The following is a 20,497-nucleotide window of genomic DNA, read 5'->3' on the forward strand; positions in this document are numbered from 1 at the left end:
TATGGTATTTCTATTTCTAGCTTTCTAAGGAAGCACCATATCATTTTCCAAAATGGTTCCAAGTGTACTTATTTTAATGATTCTAGTACAGTATATCTAGATATCTCCAGCAAAAATCTATTTTCTAGGCCTGATGGTCAGTAATAGAATAAAAAGTTAGGAATTGAGTTGGAGAAAAATTGAAAGTGGAAAGATGAGAAAGATTGGACTTGTAGCAAGGCTCCAATTATGTATGTTTGGTAGTGAACCTAGCGCATATTAGACACTTGGTAAGTAAATGATGAACATGAAGCCACATAGTCCAGTCATAGACCGAAGGCCAGGGAAGGTGCCTGCCGGGTTTCTGAATGTGTTAATTGTTTCCTGCGGTTAGTATTTTTTCCCACAGTGGTTTTGGTTGAGGAACACACATACATGCATATATATTTATAGATACATATATATTTAAATGCTTTAATTAGAGTATAACATATATAGATAAAAATACACTAATAAGTGTGTAATAATTCCACAAAGTGGACATATTTGTTTAGTAAAGTCCCCTCTGTGTTCCTTTCTACTCATTACCTGACAAGGTAACCTGTATCCTGACTTCTAACGTAACAGATAGGCATATAAATGCAATAATATGATACATACTATTTCTGTTTGACTTCTTTTGCTCAGCATTGTATTTATGTGATCCATCCATGTTGTTGTATGGAGCAGTAGTTATTCTCATTGCTGTAGTAGAGTAAGTGTAATTTTTAATTAGCTTAAGTTATCTTAGGGAAAATTATCTGCTTCAAATTGTTCTTCCAAAAACAGTTTCTAACACGTTACTGTAGGGATTGGGACAGCTTTAATACTGATGTACTGAGAGAAACTGTGGCACGTGGGAGCTGTTGGGAAGGAGGAACATGTGCTCTTGAGAGACAGTGCATCAACTTGGTGGTAAAGAATTTACAAACTTCCATGTGTTTCCTAAAATTTAATTTTGCTAGTAGAAAGTTGGTGATTCTTTAGAGTTTTTCTTAGGTTTATATATTTTAGTAATAACAGTAATAGGTAACATTTATTGAGCTTATACTAGGTACAAAGTACTATGCGAAGTGCTTTACTTCAATTACCTGATTTTCTTTTCACCAAAACTGACGCTTTACGAGTATTGTGGAGAGAGAGGCCTTAGTCACTCAGTGCAAATGAATACACCCTTTAATGAACGTAGGTGCGTGTGGCCTCTGTTTTCTAATGGTTTGCTCTTTTCATGTGTAGGTATGTCATTGATGGTGCCACTGCTCTTTGGTGTGCAGCGGGAGCAGGACACTTTGAAGTTGTTAAGCTTCTAGTCAGTCATGGAGCCAACGTGAACCACACCACAGTAACTAACTCAACCCCCCTGCGGGCAGCATGCTTTGATGGCAGACTGGACATTGTTAAGTACTTGGTTGAAAATAATGCCAACATCAGCATTGCCAATAAGTATGACAACACCTGCCTAATGATTGCAGCATATAAGGGACACACCGATGTGGTCCGATACCTTTTAGAACAACGCGCTGACCCCAACGCTAAAGCACATTGTGGTGCCACAGCATTGCACTTTGCAGCTGAGGCTGGGCATATAGACATTGTGAAAGAGCTAATAAAATGGCGTGCTGCTATAGTAGTGAATGGCCATGGGATGACGCCTTTAAAAGTAGCTGCCGAAAGCTGTAAAGCTGATGTCGTCGAACTATTGCTCTCTCATGCTGATTGTGACCGAAGAAGTCGGATTGAAGCCTTGGAACTCTTGGGTGCCTCCTTTGCAAATGACCGTGAGAACTATGACATCATGAAGACATACCACTATTTATATTTAGCTATGTTGGAGAGGTTTCAAGATGGTGACAACATTCTTGAAAAAGAGGTTCTACCACCAATCCACGCTTATGGGAATAGAACTGAATGTAGAAATCCTCAGGAACTGGAATCCATTAGGCAAGACAGAGATGCTCTTCATATGGAAGGCCTTATAGTTCGGGAACGGATTTTAGGTGCTGACAATATTGATGTTTCCCATCCCATCATTTATAGGGGGGCTGTTTATGCGGATAACATGGAATTTGAACAGTGTATCAAGTTGTGGCTTCACGCTCTGCACCTTAGGCAGAAAGGTAACAGGAATACCCACAAGGATCTTCTTCGATTTGCTCAAGTTTTCTCACAGATGATACATTTGAATGAAACCGTGAAGGCCCCAGACATAGAATGTGTTTTGAGATGCAGTGTTTTGGAAATAGAACAAAGTATGAACAGAGTGAAAAATATTCCAGATGCTGATGTCCACAATGCTATGGACAATTATGAATGTAATCTCTATACTTTTCTGTATTTAGTATGCATCTCCACCAAAACACAGTGCAGCGAAGAAGACCAGTGCAAAATTAACAAGCAGATCTACAACCTGATTCACCTTGATCCCAGAACTCGGGAAGGCTTCAGCTTACTGCATCTAGCCGTCAACTCGAATACCCCAGTCGATGATTTCCATACTAATGATGTCTGTAGCTTTCCAAATGCTCTGGTCACAAAGCTTCTGCTGGACTGCGGTGCTGAAGTGAACGCCGTGGACAATGAGGGAAACAGTGCCCTGCATATCATTGTTCAGTACAACAGGCCCATCAGTGATTTTTTGACCTTGCACTCCATCATCATTAGCTTGGTGGAAGCTGGCGCTCACACTGACATGACAAATAAACAGAATAAGACTCCGCTAGACAAAAGTACAACTGGGGTATCTGAAATACTACTTAAAACTCAAATGAAGATGAGTCTCAAGTGCCTGGCTGCCCGAGCAGTTCGGGCTAATGACATTAACTATCAAGACCAGATCCCCAGAACTCTGGAAGAGTTTGTTGGATTTCATTAAGTGACTGGATGTGTAAAATCGTTTAATGTGGTGCTAAAAAGTAAAGGACTTTAATCACAGACAATAGAATTATGTGTTCATAAATTCTACTTTTCTTTTTACTACCCTTTCCTCCTAACCCATCCTCCCTTCGTTCTATATTTAGCCTTATTGCCTCTTACGGTAATTGGCTTCAGATACACCTTAAGCAGAGTCACGTAGTTTAGGTGTAACTATAATCTAAAGGTGTTTGGATATTGGTCACTTAACTATTTTTTTTTTTTTAAAGAAATGAGTATAAGATATTTTGTTTATGTAACAAGGAACATTTATGATTTGAAACTGATAATGTTTTAAACAGCTACCTAAAGAAGTATTTCTGTTAAAAGCCTGTGTCAGCATGTTATCCATGCAGTAGTCTTGAGGATTTAATGAAGAAAAAGATCTAAAAGGAGCATTAAAAGGAATGGGATACCCAGGTGTTCTGCACATGCCAAACTGCTGTAGATGGTTTTCCCTCTTCCATTATTTATGTGAAGTGGAACGACAGGAGGATTTAAAAAAATAGAGCTGCAGATTACTCTGAAAAAATGTGCTAATTTAGTAGTAGTCACAAATTTATAAAGTAAAATAAATCTATTGAAATTGTTGTATTATTCTGGGTGATATATTCAAAGTAGTAGTAATCTTAAACCAGTTGTTTTCAGAGAATATTGATGGACTTTTTGTCTTTAGACTTGAATTCTAAAATTCTTTTAAGTCTCTGTTTTAATGTAATTTATCTAAATTGCAGCAGTCTGCCTTGACTTCAGCTCCCAAACATGTAACAATGGTGAATGCACAGTATAATCACGATAGAGTTAAGCAGTGTATTTTTGCCCCCTCTACCTTTCCCTTATCCTCCTGTGTGGCATCTTTGAAAATTTGGAAACTCCTCTTCCAGAGGCCATAATTAGTGCCCCCTAGGTGCAGTTCTACTCTGAAGCACATGGGGTCGCCGTGAGTCAGAATGGGCTCGGTGGCAAATGGTTTGTGTAATAAGGTGTTTATGACAAATGATATTTTAATTTTATTTTTATATTTTTTTACTTAGCCCATGACAAGGAGTAGAAGAATCATTAGTGTGGTATAGGAAATCAAATGTTTTTGATGATGAAAAGTAATTCATAATGCCGTTTTGAAAGGCATTTCTGTCTGAGAGCAGCACATTTTTAACCACAAAATGTTACTTATTCCAGCAAGGCTGTACAGAGGCCTTTATGTTTTTTGTTTTGTTTTATTTTAACTACCACGTTTTAACTGTGAGACTTAAGGGTATTCTGTGATTATTTTTTAAGCATCACAGAAATTCGAGTAAAGGGTACATGCTTATTTCTGTTGATGTTAATAATGATAAAGAAATTAAAATTAGCTTGTATCTGTATTTTTCTCTCTAGTGCCAAATGAATGCCTTAGCTACTCATAGTGCATGGTACTGTAAATGACGACCTGCAGCTTTTTTTTTCTTTAATGAAAAGCATTGTAATGATGTTGCAACATCAGATATACACTAAACAAAAACAGCTGTAAAGTTTCAAGTAACATTTTATGTATGAAAATTACTTTGTGAAATATAAGAGGAACGGTTGCAGTTGAATCAGTATAACACCTAATGACCAAGCCAAAATCAGCACCTAGGGCCTTAAATAAAATTAGATGAAATCATTTGAAAGGTGGGCGGGAATGGAGGGGGGGGAGGGCTTTAAAAACTTTTCCCCCCAAGAATGCAAGATACCTTACAGTCGCTATATTATACTTTGGGTGTCTTCCTGCTTGAGTTAGGAATGTTCTGATGATAAATTCTGCCATGGCGATATATTTCTATTTTCCCAGCCTGAGATTTTACAAGGAAGGTTTTTAGAATAGTTTAAAGGGGAAGTATTTTGAATGAGACCTAATTTGAAATTACTGGCCTTGATCCTCCTGGGATGAATCCAGGAAAGACCGTACCTTGCTCTTGGCAACTCTCGTGGCCTGAAAGAGAAAATGTACTTCCTCAGCGTGAGGGAATCATGCCTTTTCCATGGCTCAGATTGGACCTTTTTGTTTTTTTCACTTCAAGGCCTACTTATTTGACAGTTTGAGGAATAGTTCAAGTGAGGTATTCAGTGGGTGCCCATTATTTAGATACGATTTTTAAACACCAAAACATAAAATATCAGATAACGTTGCATGTTTTAAAAACATACTTCACCCCCTTTGCTATGCAGAATGAGCGCTATTTTAGATACTACTTATAAAATGAGGTTAATGATTACATGTGCATAGTCCGACATCAAAATTTAATGACATTCAAATGGTTCTGAGAAGGGAGGACTGAATGCTGGAGAAAGTAAAATCGTGCTGATTGAAATGCTGGCAAAGTTGGAGAAAGAATTTGAAGATAGTAGAATAAACTATGAATTATGCTTATGGTAACTGATAATTTTTTTACTATAGTAGTACATCGTGCACTATATTGCTAAGGATGTCTTGTAAAATAAATCCAAATATGTATTGTGAAACAGCTGTATAAAACCATTCTTGAAACAAGTGATCTACATGCCTGTTTTTAAAATTTTGGGGGGTGGGTAGAATTATTTTAAAATATGTGTAGTCAAACCCTTTCCAAACTTGTGTGGTTTTTTTTTTTAATGAAAATAAATAGGTAAGAAAGGTGATAGTTCTGTATCTCAGCTCTTTTTTCCAGCCTCTTTTGTCATTTTATATTTATTATTGGTAGAATTATGCCTTGGATTGTAACTCTTGATAGCATTACAAATTAATCAAAACTTCTTTGTCCTGTCAGTAATTGTCATAGAATTTTGGATGAACTAGAGGCCCAGGGGGATGCTTTTCATTTGCAGACCATGTGAAACTGAGGTGGGTTTTGTCCTTTTAATAGAGCTGATGAAATTGAACCCTTGCATTTAGGTAACTGTTTAACTCAAGGAATGGGCAGCAAATCCACTGGTAAAGGAGGGGAACATTTTTTCACATAAGAACTCTGCCACTGACAACATAGTTTTTTTCACTCCACCTTGGATTGCTCTAGTAGTTCACAGTCCAACTGCCTTAAGTTTATTTGCTGTGGGAACTTGAAACAAACCAAAAACCAGAGCATTTGCAAGCTTTTGTCTTGCTTGATTCTGGATTGGGTTTTATTTAACTGTACTAATAGCTGATTAATAACTGGTAATTGTGAGAAACCTAGATGGTGTGATAGTACTGTTTGAATAAAATATGATTTGGGGGCAGCAGCTCCCTAAATACCAACTCTGTATTTGGCAGTTAAAATCCCAGGGGAACAACACCCTGTCACCAGTTTCCACTGTAGTTGAGGCAGCTGCCTTATGAAAAAGACCAGTTGGGATTATTAAGGTAGAAGCATTTCTCGTTTTGGAAGCGGGTGAGGTAAGGAGTGAATTGCTGGTTTAGAAGCAGCCACTGGTTGACTAGTGAGTGAGTAGATGGGTAAAAGTATAAAAGACTGACTTTTATGGTAGTTTTCTGTAAAAATCTTAAATGTTCCTTTTCAGGCTAGCGATGTATCAGTGTACAAATGACTATTCTGTTTTCCTCAGCCAAGACACTGACTATACTATAACATTAAAATAGGCTAAAGAAAACAAAATGTTGCCTTTTGCTGTATGAAAATGTACTAGTCCATAAGCTTTTAAGCTGTGTGTTCATTCCTACTCTAAAAACGCACAACTCTGCTCTGGATACCCTCTTTTGAAAGCAGAAAGCTCGTAGTTGTGTATGTCTTATTTGTAGGGCTTTTTCATACATATTTGGCAGCCTTGCCCACATCTTCAGACAGGCTCGGTTGCCTAGCATCCTCCCTCAAATATGGAGTCTGAAGTACTGCACTGATCATGGTGATAGAAACATTAATTTTTAAAACTGAAGTAAATGTGGTCCCTAGTCCTAGGTTGTAGTGTGTACATTTGTGTTGATGTGCAGGGAAGGGGACAGTGACTTGATGGCTGTGGGGTTTGTATCTTGATGTGTGTGCAGGGGCGAGCATTGCTAACTTCACAGCTTTTTATCTGGGGGAGTTGTGACGAATGGTTCTAATCAGCAAAATAAAGGGAGAAGATGCAAACTTGCCAAGTAATGAAGTGAACAAAAGTCTTGTATCTGCTTTTATCAGGTGTTGTAAAATTTGTGCATGGCGTTTTTGTTGTTGCTTAGTAAGTATTGGTAGAGAAGAAAAGATAGGGGGAAGAAACTCAGCTTTCCTAACCCATCGTTTCAGAGGTGCGTAGTTGGAGAGTAAAATCTGACTGGCCTAACCTGTCCTTTATAATAATACCCCATCCTGCAACCGTCCACGTGGAGGACTGCGTTGTTATTTTCTAGTAATTCACTGTGATTTATAACAAACCGGTGACGTCATTCTGTTGTGCGCTTTTGTCAAACCATTTACAGAACTTTGATAGACATAGTAAACTTGCTGACTGCCCCAGAGGTCTATTAATGATTTGTATATTGCATGACGTTTTCTATTTGAGTTTGACATGTAGAATTATTTTTAATTTCATGGCAATTGATAGTCCTAATAGCTCAGCTAATTTGAAACTAACAATCTTGCTGTGTAAAAGGAAAAAATGGTGTTTGTGTTTAGTAAATGTTTGAAAAAAAAAAACTGCCTTGAAGTTTGTGTCTTTATTGTTCAGTGTGCCCTTAGTTGAGATGATCTTTCGTTGAGTTTATTAAAAAAAAAAATTACCGAAGTTATACATGTTCTTGGGAAAAAAAAATTCAGATAGTAAAGAGAAATTCAAATAGTAACAATAAAAAAATTTCCTTCCCTTCTCCCACCTCCCATTTGGACCCAACAGGCAATCATTGGTAGTATTTTGAGTAGTTTCCCAGAATTTTTTGTGCATCTGTGTATTATTTCTCCCTTTCATTTTTTAGAATGCAAATGGACTTTACCTTTCCTACACTATTCTCTATCTTTATCATATAATAGATCTGAGATAATTTTTCATTTCAGTATGTTTGGATAAAAAAAAAAAAACCTTCATACCACTTAATTCTACGAATGGACTTAGATTTATTTAACCAGACCTTATTGATGGACTTTCAGGTTTTCAGTTTTTTATATTGCTAATAATGCCACAGTGAACATCCTTATATGTGCTATATTCAGAGAATAAATTCTATTCCTAGCGCTGGAACTTCTGGTTTAGTGACTGTGCATTTAAAATCTTGATAGAGATGATCAGATACCATCTCCCTATACCTATATCAACACCAGATACTACCAAAGCATTCAGTTTTTGACAAAGTGATTAATAAAAACCACTATTTCATGGTTTTGACTTGCGTTCCTTTGTTACGAGGTAGGTCGAACACTGTTTATTTACTGGCGTTTGCTTTTCCCTTGCATTGAGGCGTGGTCTCTTTCTTATTGACTCGTTAGAAAGTCTTTGGAAGTTTTCTCTGTCATGGCACAATTTGTAGGGTTTTTTTTTAACGGTAGTTTTTGTATCAGAAGTTTAAATTTTTATGTAGCTAAATGTAGCAATAATTTTGTTTATGGCTTCTAAGTTTTGTATCCTGCTTGTAAAACCTCCATTCCAAGATTATACATTTCCTTTTACCCACGTTTTCATCCTCCTCCTCTTCTTTGTTTAAATGTTTGACCTACCTGGAATTTATTTTGATGTTAGGATTCAGCTAGCCAAGGGCCCCCTTAATTTTTCCCACTGATTTTAATCATAAATTCCTATACTGTAATTGAAGTTTTTCCTGGATTCTCTATTCTGTTGATCTGTCAGTGTGGTGGCACTCAGGGCAATATTGTTTGAGTTTAAATCCTGGCTCTACCACTTACTAGCTCTGTGACCTTGGGCAAGTTACTTTTCTACCGAAGCCTCAGTTTCTGTAAATTGGGATAATATTATCTAACTTGGATTGTGATGAGCAAATGACATAATTAAAATTCATAACAGCACCTTATATACAGTAATGTGCCTGGTAAATGTTAAATATTAATATCTAGTGGGGCTAATATTTCCTCATTTGTTTCTAAAAGAGGAGTGGATCATTTTTTTCGTTATCGTATGTTTATTTTTCTAGATGAACTTTGGTGTCATTTTCTTAAAAGATTTATTTAGCATTGACTTAGTGGATTAATTTAGAGAGACTTGACATCTGTACAATTTTGAGGCTTTTTATCCAAGAGAAAGAAATACCCATTTATTCAAGTCTTCTATGTCTCTGTCCAGAGAGTTTTTTTGAAGTTTTTTTTTCTTTTTAAATGAAGGTTTTACAAAATAGCTTCCTTTTATTATTATTAGGTTTTTTTGCTTTTTTGTTTATATTGTGGATAGAAGCTTTTCTCCTATTACATATACTTCTAAATGTTAATGTTTGAACATAGGCACTTTAATAGATTTACCTTCTTTAAAAAATGATTTTTTTAGTTGCTTTTGGGTATTCTAAGCACACTAATCATCATTTGCAAGTAATGATAACTTTGCCTTCTGTTCAGTATCCATACCTCATATTTCTTTCTTTTATCTAATTACATTGGTTGAGATTGCCAGAGGAATATTAAATGGTAGTATTAGAGCACATCCTTAGCACGTATTTGTTTTCAAATTTAGATTTAGAGTAGCCATTCCAGTCTATAGTGATCTGAAAAAAATCCTGTAGTACAGCCCTCTCTTTTTATAGATGAGGATGCAGGCACAGAAAGAAGTGACTTGTCCATCCAAGGTCACATGAGACTGAGTGTCAGAGTTGGGAGTAGGATCTGGACATCTTGACCCACTGAGCATGCTTTTCCGGTATCAGACTCATGCCAGTACCGGAGAAGCCCCTTGCTGGAGCTCTCACAGGCCCGGCTTGGCTGCAACCCCAGATGTCCTGCAGAGAGCATCCTGGAAAACAACAAAAACTTGCCGTTGAGTCCATTCCGACTCACAGCGACCCCGTAGGACAGTGGAACTGCCTCATAGGGTTTCCACGGAGTGGCTGGTGGATTCGAACTGCCAAACTTTTGGTTAGCAGCTGAGCTCTTAACCACTGTGCCACCAGGGCTCCCAGAGATCATCCAGACAGATTAAAAAAATCTTTTTTTCTTTGTTTCAAGTAATGTCTGCTGTATGAATATTGACCAGACTAAAGAAAATACAGGCACTAATTTTTCTTCAGATACTTGATCTGGAAAATTCATATATGAGATGTACATTTCAAGTGGTTCACACCATCTTAGCTTTTTGGCAAACTTAGACAAAATTACATTTCTAAATTTGTGCGTCCCTCTTTAATTTGGTGTGCCCAGTCCATGTGCAGAGCAGGACTGGGGTTTTGCTCTTACCTCCACCAATGGGAACAAACCTTGGAAATGAGCACTTACTGAGCACCCACTGTGTGTCAGGCGCTGTACTAGAGATGTGTGTACACAGAGTGAACCAGCCTTGTCCTTGATCAGTTCATGGTCCAGCTAGATACCCCTATTTGAAGTCTGATGTTTCTATTTGTCCCCAGAAATTTTAAATTTAATTTCCCAAGTAAAATTTTATGATGTTACTTTGTGACTCTGGTTTGGGCCACCTGAAAACATTTCAGAAAGCATCATCATTTGAGTTGCTGCTTATCGTTTCTTTTATGCAAGACCGGGGAAATAAGAACAAAGAACATGGAAGACCAATTTTAAAGGAAGAGCCCATCCAGGAATGGCACACCCCCCCCTTTTTTTTTTTTAAGAAAAAGAATTTCCTCTCAGACGCTCTTGATGTGGTGATTTCCTAGGTACAGCTTAACCTATTTATACTGGAACGTTTCTGAGTTCAGGGGCGAGATTTCTAACCCTCTCCATGCGAAACCCGCAAAGCTTCTGTCCTTGTTTCAGTGTCTGTTTTTGAACACGTTGTCCTACTTTAGTGCAGTGTCAGAGCTAATGGAATAGTGACACAGCAGCACCTGCAGATTGTACTCTGGCCTATGAAGCCTGACTGCCCCTTGAGAGGAGCCTAACTGATGTTAGTACGGGGATGATTTCTGAGATTTTTTTTTTTCAATTGTAGGAAGTGATACAGAATAAAGGGTTGGCAGAGCATTAGCTGAAGGTAAAAGTAAAGGCTGGTATGTTGTTCGGTGAAAAGAGGGGACCAGTCACTACTAATGGCTGTGACCTGGCAACTTCCTTCTTAGTTTAGGGGTGAGGGTTGGTGGCAGGGAGTCATTACACTGGAAAGGGGGGGTGATTAAGCCCGCTGTTTCTATTACAGGCTTCTTGACATCTAACCACTGTGCCACCAGGGCCCCTGAAGTCAGGGAGACTGACTCAAGCCTAGTGTCTTATTTTGGGTGAATATCGACACTAAAAGCTCTTGAATGTTGATGGAGGTAGCAATTTGTCTTTTAAAGACCTCTAGGGACAGAGAGGAGCCCTGGTGGTGCAGTGTTTAAGAGCTCAGCTGCTAACCAAAATGTTGGCAGTTTAAATCCAGTCATTCCTTGGAAGCACTATGGGGCAGTTCTGCTCTGTCCTGTGAGGTCACTACGAATCAGAATCGACTCAACTCACTACGAATCAGAATCGACGGCAACACTTCTTTTTTTTTTTTTTTTTTTTTTTAGGGAAGGAGAAGAAGGAGCCTTGGTGGCATAGTGGGTAAGTGCTCCGCTGCTAACCGAAAGGTTGTGGTTCGAACCCACCAGTCGTTCTGTGGGAGAAAGATGTGGCAGTCTGCTTCCATAAAGATTACAGCGTTGGAAACCCTACAGGGCAGTTGTACTCTGTCCTGTAGGGTCGCTGTGTGTTGGAATCGACTTGATGGCAATGATTTTTTTGTTTTCTGTTTTGGAGGGAAGGAGAATTCCTCACCTTCTCCCAGTAGCACCTCCTCATTGTCCTGGGCAGAATCATTCCCTCTCAGCTGTGTTGAGTTAGCACTTGGCCCCTTGCACTTTGCACTGTAAATACTGAATACATGTCTTCCTGTTAAGAAACACCACCTTCCTTAACAAAAATAAAACACAGAAACTCCTCTGTTTGCACTGGAAGGACACCTGTTGGGGTTCTTTGCTGATTTCTGCTGCCACAAAGACAGGCCCCAGTGCAGCTGAAGGACAGCTGAGATGGGTTGGGCTGTTTAAGAAATTAACATTGAAGATTAGGGAATAACGCAGAATATTATATAGCTCTGGGTTGGTAGTTCTTCAAGTTTAATGTGTTTAGAATTACCTCATAGAACGTGGATCTGTGATTGTGAGGTCTGGGCTGGGGGGAACTTAGGAGTCTGGTTTTGATGGGGTGGCTCTGAGACTCCACTTTGAGCAGCTCAGCTCTGGGTAGACAGTCTACTCTGAGACACAACTTGCCTGCTGAGCTTGCGTGCTCATACCACATAATGCCGGAGAGAAGACGCACTTAGGTCTGGACTCCTCCTTTCCAGCTCTCAGTTGGCGGGAAGTGAAGGATGCCAGAATTTGATGCCTACTTCCGCAGAGAACACTGCACAATAGCTCGAGGGCCTGAGGCCTCTTTGAATCTACCCAGAGTCCATCCCTCAGCTTTTGAATCTTCTCTGGGACCTGCCCCCATCCTTCAGTGAGGTCCCCTAAGGCCAGGCTCCTCTACCACTGACCTTGTCAGAGTCCACAGTGAAACCACCCAGGACATCTTACACAGCTCCCTTCACAGCTCCTTGTCTGAGATCTGTCTCCGCTACCAGACAGACCTCAGACATCCTGACACCCATGGACCAAATTCTAAATCCACCTTTTGTTGATAACTTGGTTTAAAGGGTCAGACCTTGCCCCAGGCACGTTTTCTCCTGTGCACTTAAGTTTGCTGCAGACTTGCTTAAGTATCTCGTGGCCACATGGAAATCAAAGCAGTTTGTTTAGCGTCTAAGGTTGGCCAATAATGATTTGAAAATCTGAACCATTTTTAAATTGGCTTCATTTCCATGTTAACTCTCTGAGCTTAGCCCTTAGCTCCATCATAAATAATTATTCTTAGTTACTAGATAGAATATTGTTAATAACATCCATCTGTGAACCAAAATATGCATTTTAATGCTGACTTGAAGTTGCATTTTGGGCTGCTTGCCTCTAAACACCAAAGTTGTTTCAGAGACTGCTCGTCAGCTCCCCTCCCAGACAATCCCAAATGTGCCCAACTCCTCCAAGAGTCCCCTGACCTTTCATCTTGGAAAACTGGGTGAAATAGCAAATCTCACCCTAGAGATTTGCTGTAGCAAAAAGGTCTTCTAAGCACCAGGTTGGAGTGTGGTTAACTTGACAACATTCATGATGACAGTAGTTCCCGATATTGATCATAGAAGGTCACCCACGCATGTTAGCCTCGGTTCTTTGTTTTCTAGTCTATATGTTCACCTGTTGAGCTCAACTCTCAGACATTAGAATCACCTGGGGAACGTAGAGACTTTTAAAACAAAAATGATGCCTTGGCCATACTCCCAACCAATTAAATCAGAATCCCTGTGGGTAGGGCCCTCAGATAGGTGTTTTTTTTTAAGCTCCCAGGTGAGAAACGCTGCTGTAGCATGAGGCTTTGCTCTATATCCAACTGTGTCTTCTCCACTCACCCTCCAGGCACACATTAGGCCAATCTTGGACATTTATACCTCAGAGTAAATAAATTTGGAAAGGAAGAGTGGATGAAAGAGAAGGGAGAGACGGCAAGGGCTGAAGGCCTTGAAGATACAAATCTCTCAATTTCCCCACCTTTTGGCCATTTAGTTGGTCTTGGTGTAGGGCTAAGGGAGGGCCTGCCTGGGATAAAGGCTCCCTCTGACTGAGAGTCTAGAGATGCAATTTGGTGGCCACTGGGCTGCATCTGACCTGCAGATACATTTTCTTTGGCTTGCAGTATGGTTGCACATAGGAGTTTTAAAAAATGTGAATGCCAACCTCTGCAAATCAGGTTCCCATAAAAGTATTCTCTCAGATCTGATGGTGTTTGCCAGAGGACTTGGTGCTAAATCGAACAGTGCATTTTTGAGTGTGGGTTCATTGATACTCAGTTACCCAGGCTACCACCTCATGGTGTGAAAACTGAACTGATGAAATATAATTTAAAAGCTTTGCTTTCTGATTCTGCTATCAGAAGGAAAAATGGGTTTTCATATTCAGATTGTGGTTTCACCATTTCAGAAAAAAAGTACCACAAAGAGTTACTTTGTATCAATTCCTTCTGCAGAATCCAGTTTGGGAGATAGCGGTCCGTAGTTTAGTCTTGATTTTACTTTGGAATTTAGGGCTCTCTCTTAACTTCTCGGGTTCTGCGTGTACTTATCTATGCAGGGATAAGACTAAGTCATTTCTAAGGTTCTACTTCTGGCTTCTTGGAATTCCAAGAAGCCAATGGCACAAGAATAGAGTGGAGACAGCTTGGGTTAAGAGCAGCCTGTGTATAAAAGTGATGAAGAAACTCCAAGTCAGGATCTAAGAGGATCAGCGCTGAAACTCTAGCCTGAAGCCTGGGAGGCCTGAGAGGAAAGAGCTGGAACTAAGGGGTGGAAGCTACAGTGAAATATTTGGGTGCTAGCCATCTGAGCTGGCCAAAGATGGAATGTGTGGTTTGGGAGGAAGGGAGTGCTCCATCACGGGAGATGTCCGTCAGAGGCCAGGCAGCCACTTGGAGGGGATGTCTTAGGGAGCAAATGGCCGACAGGTCCCTTTCCAACACTTACAGATAATGGGAAGGAAGCTGGGAGCTCCTTTTCCACCTCTTCTTGTTCAATGACAAGAGCGTGGCTGTCTGGGACATGGTCTGGGAAGTCAACACCTTGGGTGTTTTTAAACGCTGTATTTTTTAATTTTTATTTCTTAAAAATATTTACGACAGTAAAAGTCGTACTATGCAACAAGGGACAGATGCCTTTGATGTGTCCCCCTTTCATTTCTATTGCAAAACAAGGTCAAGACATAAATTACTCCGCTGGGCACCAGGCATGCCCCTTTGTCCTCGGGGCTCCGTGGCAGACGTTACCGCTTGTTCCTCCCGCCGCTGGTATTTGCCCTCGGAGGCTGCGCAGGCTCCGGGGTCCTTGCACCAGCTTCATTAAGTGCCTTCCAGAGAGGACCCCTCACCAGCGCCGGCTGAGCCCCTCTCCCGTGCACCCGTAGGCATATGGAGGGATGGAGGCAGTGTGTGTGGGGGGGTTGCAGGAAGGGGTGCTCCCCACCCTCACCCCTGCTGCCAGGGCAGCAGCGAGGCCAGCGTCAGGACCGCTGGGAGAAGACTTGGGAATGTGGGGCCTGGGGATGCGCCACCCACGCGCTTCCCGTGAGGTACCTAGGAACAAAGCGCCGGCCAGGAGTGGCCGGCAGGCAGGCGGCGGTCAGTGTGAATCACGTGGGTGGAGAGCCCGCCTGTCCACCCGTCCGGGATCTCCCGGGCCTCCACCTGCCCGTCCGTCACCATTTCTGCATCCCAGAGTCTTCATCCCTGGCCATCAGCTGTCACCAGCAAGCCCTTAGGCTCGGGTTCATTCACGAGGAGCCCGGGAAGAGAGTGGACGTGACTTGGAAGCCATGAACAGCGTGGGGGGTGGGGAGGACGACACAGGTTCCAGATCTAGCGCCTGCTGTCCCTTGGGGGGGATGGGAAAAGGGGGGAAGGGTGGAGGGTGCGGGGGGTGGGGGCGTGTATTTACAGTCTTCCTCCCTGGGTTTCCTGTGAGGATGGGGATGATTACCAATTCCTAGCACCAGAGTGATTGGGGCAGCAAACGCGTCCCACAGAGCCTGGGGAGGCCTTAGAGGGGGGTGGGAGGGCTCCCTTTAAGTCCCCAGGGGTCTATGTTGGAGGTGTTGCGGCCTCCCAGTAGGGTGGTCCCTCTTAAAACAGGCCTGAGTTCCATTCCAGAGGGAGCAGGTGGTCTCTCAGGAGAGGAGGTCAAGTGCAAGGCGAACCGGCAGCTGGCCTCCGTCCTCTCTGCCCCAGCTCCGTGGGGCACGGGCCTCGGCCTGCACGCTGCCTTGGGCCCATTCCTGGTCCCCATTGACTCGCAGCCTCCTCTGGAGCCTCACTCCAGCTCTTTGGGGTTGGGGTCCAGGCTGGGTTCCCTCCTGCGCTTGGCATTTTTAAAGAAGCCGAGCTGTGGGGAGGCCAAGGGGGCAGTCTCAGGGGTGGACAAAGCCTGCCTCCCCTCCAGTAACCGTCCTCAGGTTCCCTCCCTCTGAGGACTTCCCTGAACCCCCCCAGCTCACTCTGAGCAACCCCCACCCACCAGAAGCCCCTCCGGGGACTGAACAGTGGACCCGAGGATGAGGGGAGGCGGGAACGAGTGGGTGTTGCCCTGGGCAGGCAGCCAGAAGTCATGTTGGCTCCCACCATCTTGCTGTGTGACCCTGCCCTGGTCAACACCCCTCTCTGGGCTGCTCTTCCCTCATCTGTAACAGGAGGAGGTTGAGACTGGGGTTCTTAGGCTGCGGTTCAGAGACAGAGAAGGCTCTGGAAGATTCCCTTCCGGCCTGACATTGTGGGAGAAACTCAGTACAGCTGTGTGCACTTGCTTTTTTGTGATCAGAAGAACCCTAGCTTTCATCGGGTTCTCTAAGGAGCCTGAGACCCACAAAAGGGTCAGAACCATAGCCTGAGTGTCCCTGCTGGCCCTAGCCCATCTGTCGCTGGGGTGAGGGGCTGGCTGCTCTGGTGGCAGGCAGGTTGGGGAGGAAGGCTGGGTATGTGGTCAGCTCCCAGGGGGAGGCCAATGTGGGGAGTGGCCACAGAGCCCCAAGCTGGAGCTCCAGGCTGGGGCCAACCAGCCTGGGTGCTGCTCCCACCCCCACCCTGCAGGGGCCTCACCTTCCACAGCGCCAGGACCAGCAGGGCCAGGAGCAGGAGGCCCCCCACTGTACTGCCCACGATGATCCAGATGGGGATCTCCATGTCTTCTTGCTTCGAGATCTCAAACACGATCTGCAAGGGGACGGGTGGAGCCCACAGCATTACTGCCTGGGGTAGGGTGACAGCCGGACAGGGTGGCAGCCTGGGGCAGGGTGACTGCATGGGGCAGGACAGGAGGGCAAGAGACAGCTGGTGAGGAGCAGAGGGATGCTGGAGGGATGGGTGGCACACTGTCAGCAGAGAGGCCTCAGAGCTGCCGGCCCTGCACAGCGGACACCTGAATACAGTGACCTAGGTGATCCGCTCCTTCTGGAGACACTTTCTGCCTTTGGCCTCCGGCCGCCCCACTCTCCCTGGATTCTCCTCTCACCTCGTAGCCACTCCTTCCCTGCTTTCCCATCATCTCCCAAACCTCTAAATGTTGGCGTGTCCTTGAACCTCTTCTTCACCTGCAGTCACTCCCGGGGTAAGCCCGGGGCTGACCTCGCCACCAGGCACAGCAGGCACAGTGCCAGGGCCCACAATACTTTTAGGGGCCCATGAACATGTTTTCATTTCTCTTAAAATCAGAAGAGGAAAAAAAGTATAATTCAGCCTGGATTATATTTGTCTTTATACCAACGTGGTCATAAAATATAATTTTAAATACTTTTCATGGAGAAAGGGGCCCACAAAGGCAAAAGTGGTTGGAGCCACCAAATCATAACGCGGCCCTGGGGGAACTCACTCAGTCCTGGGCTCTCACCATCTGTATGCCGACCATGCTCGCATTTGTCTCTTCCACCGGAACTCTGCCCTTAACTCTAGACTTTTACCCCACTGTCTCCTCGGCATGCCCAGCATCTTTAAACCAGTTGCCGTTAAGTTGATTCTGACTCATGGCGACCCCATGTATGTCACAGTAGAACTGTGCTCTGTAGGGTTTCCAATGGCTGGTTTTTCAGAAGTAGATCACCAGGCCTTTTTTCCAAGGTGCCTCTCGGGGACTCAAACCTGCAAGCTTTCAGTTAGTAGCCCAGTGTGTTAACGTTTGCACCACCCAGGGATGACCCTGAGATCTTTGATAGAGCTTAAATCAAACTCCTGATCCCATCCCCTACTTCAAACCTGTTCTTGCCATGTCTTTTCCATCAAAGCAAACGGCAGCATCGTCCTTCCTTCCTGTTGCTCAGGTCCAAAATCTTATATTCATCATCGATTCTTACTTTCACGTTCACGTGGAATCTATCAGCAAAGACTCTCCGCTACCTTTGAAATACCCAGAATATGGCCCCTCTTCCCACCTCCACTGCTACCTCCTTGGTCTGAGCCCCCTCATCTCTCACCTGGGGACTGCAGGAGCCACTAACTGCCTCCCTGCCTCTGCTTCGCCCCCTGCAGTCAATTCTCAACACAGCAGCTAGAGGAATCCTTTTAAGCAGTAAAGATAAAAAGCCAAACTCGCTGCCATCCGGTCAATTCTGACTCATAGCCGACTCATAGAGACCCTATTCTCTGCTCTGGAATCCCTGGATGGTATGAACAGTTAACATGCTTGGCTGCTAACTGCAAACGTGGAGGTTCAAGTCCATCCAGAGGCACCTAGGAAGAAAGGCCTGGTGATCTACTTCAGAAAAATCCATGAAAACCCTATGGAGCAGAGTTCTAGTGTGACACACATGGGGTGGCCATAGGTTGGAGCTGACTCACAGTAACCAGTTTTACCCTCTGCTCTGCTCACAGCCCTCCTGTCTTCCCACTGCATTCGCAGAAAAAAACCAAGTCCTTACTGTGGCCTGTGGGGCCCTGGTGGAGCCATGGTTATGAGCTCGGCCGCTAACCAAAAGGTCGGTAGTTCGAATCCACCAGCCCTCCTTGGAAACCTTATGAGGCAGTTCCAGTCTGTCCTATAGGATCACTCACTTCTCTTGCTGACCTCATCTCCTGCTCTCCCCGCTGCCCGCCCAGCCCTCCAGCCCCCTGGCCTCCAACACGCCAAGCACACTGCTGCTCTCGGGTCTTCACATTTGCTGTTCCCTCTGCCTGCAAGGCTTTTCCACAGACATCCACATGAGTCCCTCCTGCATTCCTTGTGGTCTCTGTCTGATGGCACCTTATTGGAGAGGCTTTTCCCAACCTGCCTGTATAAAAGAGCAACCCCGACTCTCCACCTTCAGGCTCCTGCGTTTTTCAGGGTAACCCTCATCACCACTTGACATTGCATATATTTATGTTTGTTGCCTTTCTCCTCGCCTGGAATGTCAGCCCCAGGAGTGCAGGGGCTTTGTCTGTGTTGCTCGCTGCTCTATCCTCAGTGCCTGGAACAGCGCCTGGAACATAGTAGGAGCTCAGCAAATATGTGTTGAATGACTGAACGAATGAACCCTCTGCAACAGCATCGTAGAGTCCTGGCCAGGCCACTGACTCACTGTGCAACTCGAGGCAAGATGCTACCTGCCTTCTGCCTCATCACACCCAGCCTCAGTTTCCATATCTGAGAAATGGGGATAACCAGACTTGACCACAGTGTTGTGGTGAGGAGGGAGCAAGGTAATACATGCAGTGTCTGGTACAGTGCCTGGCACACGGTAAGGCCTCAACAAGCGGCAGGTGCCTCATATGTTCTCTCCCCATCTCTGAAGCCTGGGACTGTGTTCTGCCTCCCCACCCCTAGCACGACAAGGGCTTAAGTTTTGGGTAGCTGGGTTCCTAAAAGAGAAATGAAGAATGCAGAGCGTATGAGAGGGATTTGGGGGAGGGGGTGGTGTGGAAGGAGACAGAGAATTCACCTAAAAGACACGCACCCATGTGGGGAGAGGGGTAGTTTGTGGGGGTGGGGTGCCCGTAACACCTCTCCTCTCTTGGTCTTCTGGCAAATTCCATCCTGTCTTCCAAGATTCAGTTCTAATGCAGCATCTCCAGAAAGCTTTCCTTGGACTTGCCTTGCTCTGACCCCACGGTGCCTATGCTCACCCCCAGATTGTACCCACACCTTGGTGTCGTTGTCCCCTTGTCTGCCTAAGTCATCTCTGTGTCCCCTGTGGGGCAGGAGTTGTAGGAGGGGCTCCCCACAAATGCTCAATGAACGAATGCATGAATGAGTGAATAAAAAGTGCTTGTGGGTGGTTCCTCGCGTGCTGCTTCGGGGCTTTGGCACCTGCTGTTGCTCTGCCTGAGGTTCCTGATTGACATTTGATTGTTTTGTTAAGGTCCGGCTCCCGGAGTGCGTCTGCTTTCCTCTCAGCGTCTCACTGGGGGCTGAGTCCTTTTCTGTTATATGGGAGCTCACCCTGAGGCTGGCCAGCTGGCATTTCTGCGACATGCCAGTGGAGGGCAGCAGTGTCCCACCCCAGACGCCTGCTCTGGTTTCAGAGGACTGGGTTTTCCTTTAATACCCAACTTCTCATTTTCTCCGGAGAGCACTCACAGAGCCTCACCCCCTCCTGCACCCTGACTCAAGCCAGTCCGATCTGCATTTGAAGTGTGAAGGGAGGGGGAGGAGAAGGCTGGGATGCTCATTCGACGGCCCCCAGCCTGCCCAAGGACACCGCCTCACCCACCCAAGCTTCCTGTGGGGTCGGCAGGCCTGGGCTGCTGGTTGAGTGTCCCATGGTGTAAAATAAGGAAATACACAGACCCCCCTCCCCGTCCCACTCCCTCAGGGAGCACAGAGCCTGGTACCCCCCAGGCACTGGGGCAAATGCCTACTTCTGGCTCCCTCCTCAGTTATGGCCTGAAGGCCTATTTGTCTTGCTTCTTCTCTCTCCTCAGATACTGCACTT

At 44.3% G+C, this 20,497-nt stretch overlaps 2 protein-coding genes across 2 annotated transcripts in view; one reads left to right on the forward strand and one right to left on the reverse strand.

Annotated features, from left to right (window-relative positions):
- FEM1B (fem-1 homolog B) overlaps window positions 1-7,924 on the forward strand; it is a 20,702-nt gene extending 12,778 nt beyond the window's left edge. The window contains exon 2 of the mRNA XM_004374694.3: window positions 1,255-7,924. Coding sequence (XP_004374751.1) covers window positions 1,255-2,890 — 1,636 coding nt within the window. The 3' untranslated portion in view covers window positions 2,891-7,924. The remainder of the gene's footprint in view (window positions 1-1,254) is intronic.
- A 7,988-nt stretch (window positions 7,925-15,912) lies between these two features.
- ITGA11 (integrin subunit alpha 11) overlaps window positions 15,913-20,497 on the reverse strand; it is a 118,774-nt gene continuing 114,189 nt past the window's right edge. The window contains 2 exon segments of the mRNA XM_012555033.1: window positions 15,913-15,984; window positions 16,695-16,808. Of these exon segments, the coding sequence (XP_012410487.1) occupies window positions 15,913-15,984; window positions 16,695-16,808 (186 nt within the window).

This window comes from Trichechus manatus, unplaced genomic scaffold (assembly GCF_000243295.1).
Source record: "Trichechus manatus latirostris isolate Lorelei unplaced genomic scaffold, TriManLat1.0 scaffold00030, whole genome shotgun sequence".
Classification (NCBI taxonomy): domain Eukaryota; kingdom Metazoa; phylum Chordata; class Mammalia; order Sirenia; family Trichechidae; genus Trichechus; species Trichechus manatus.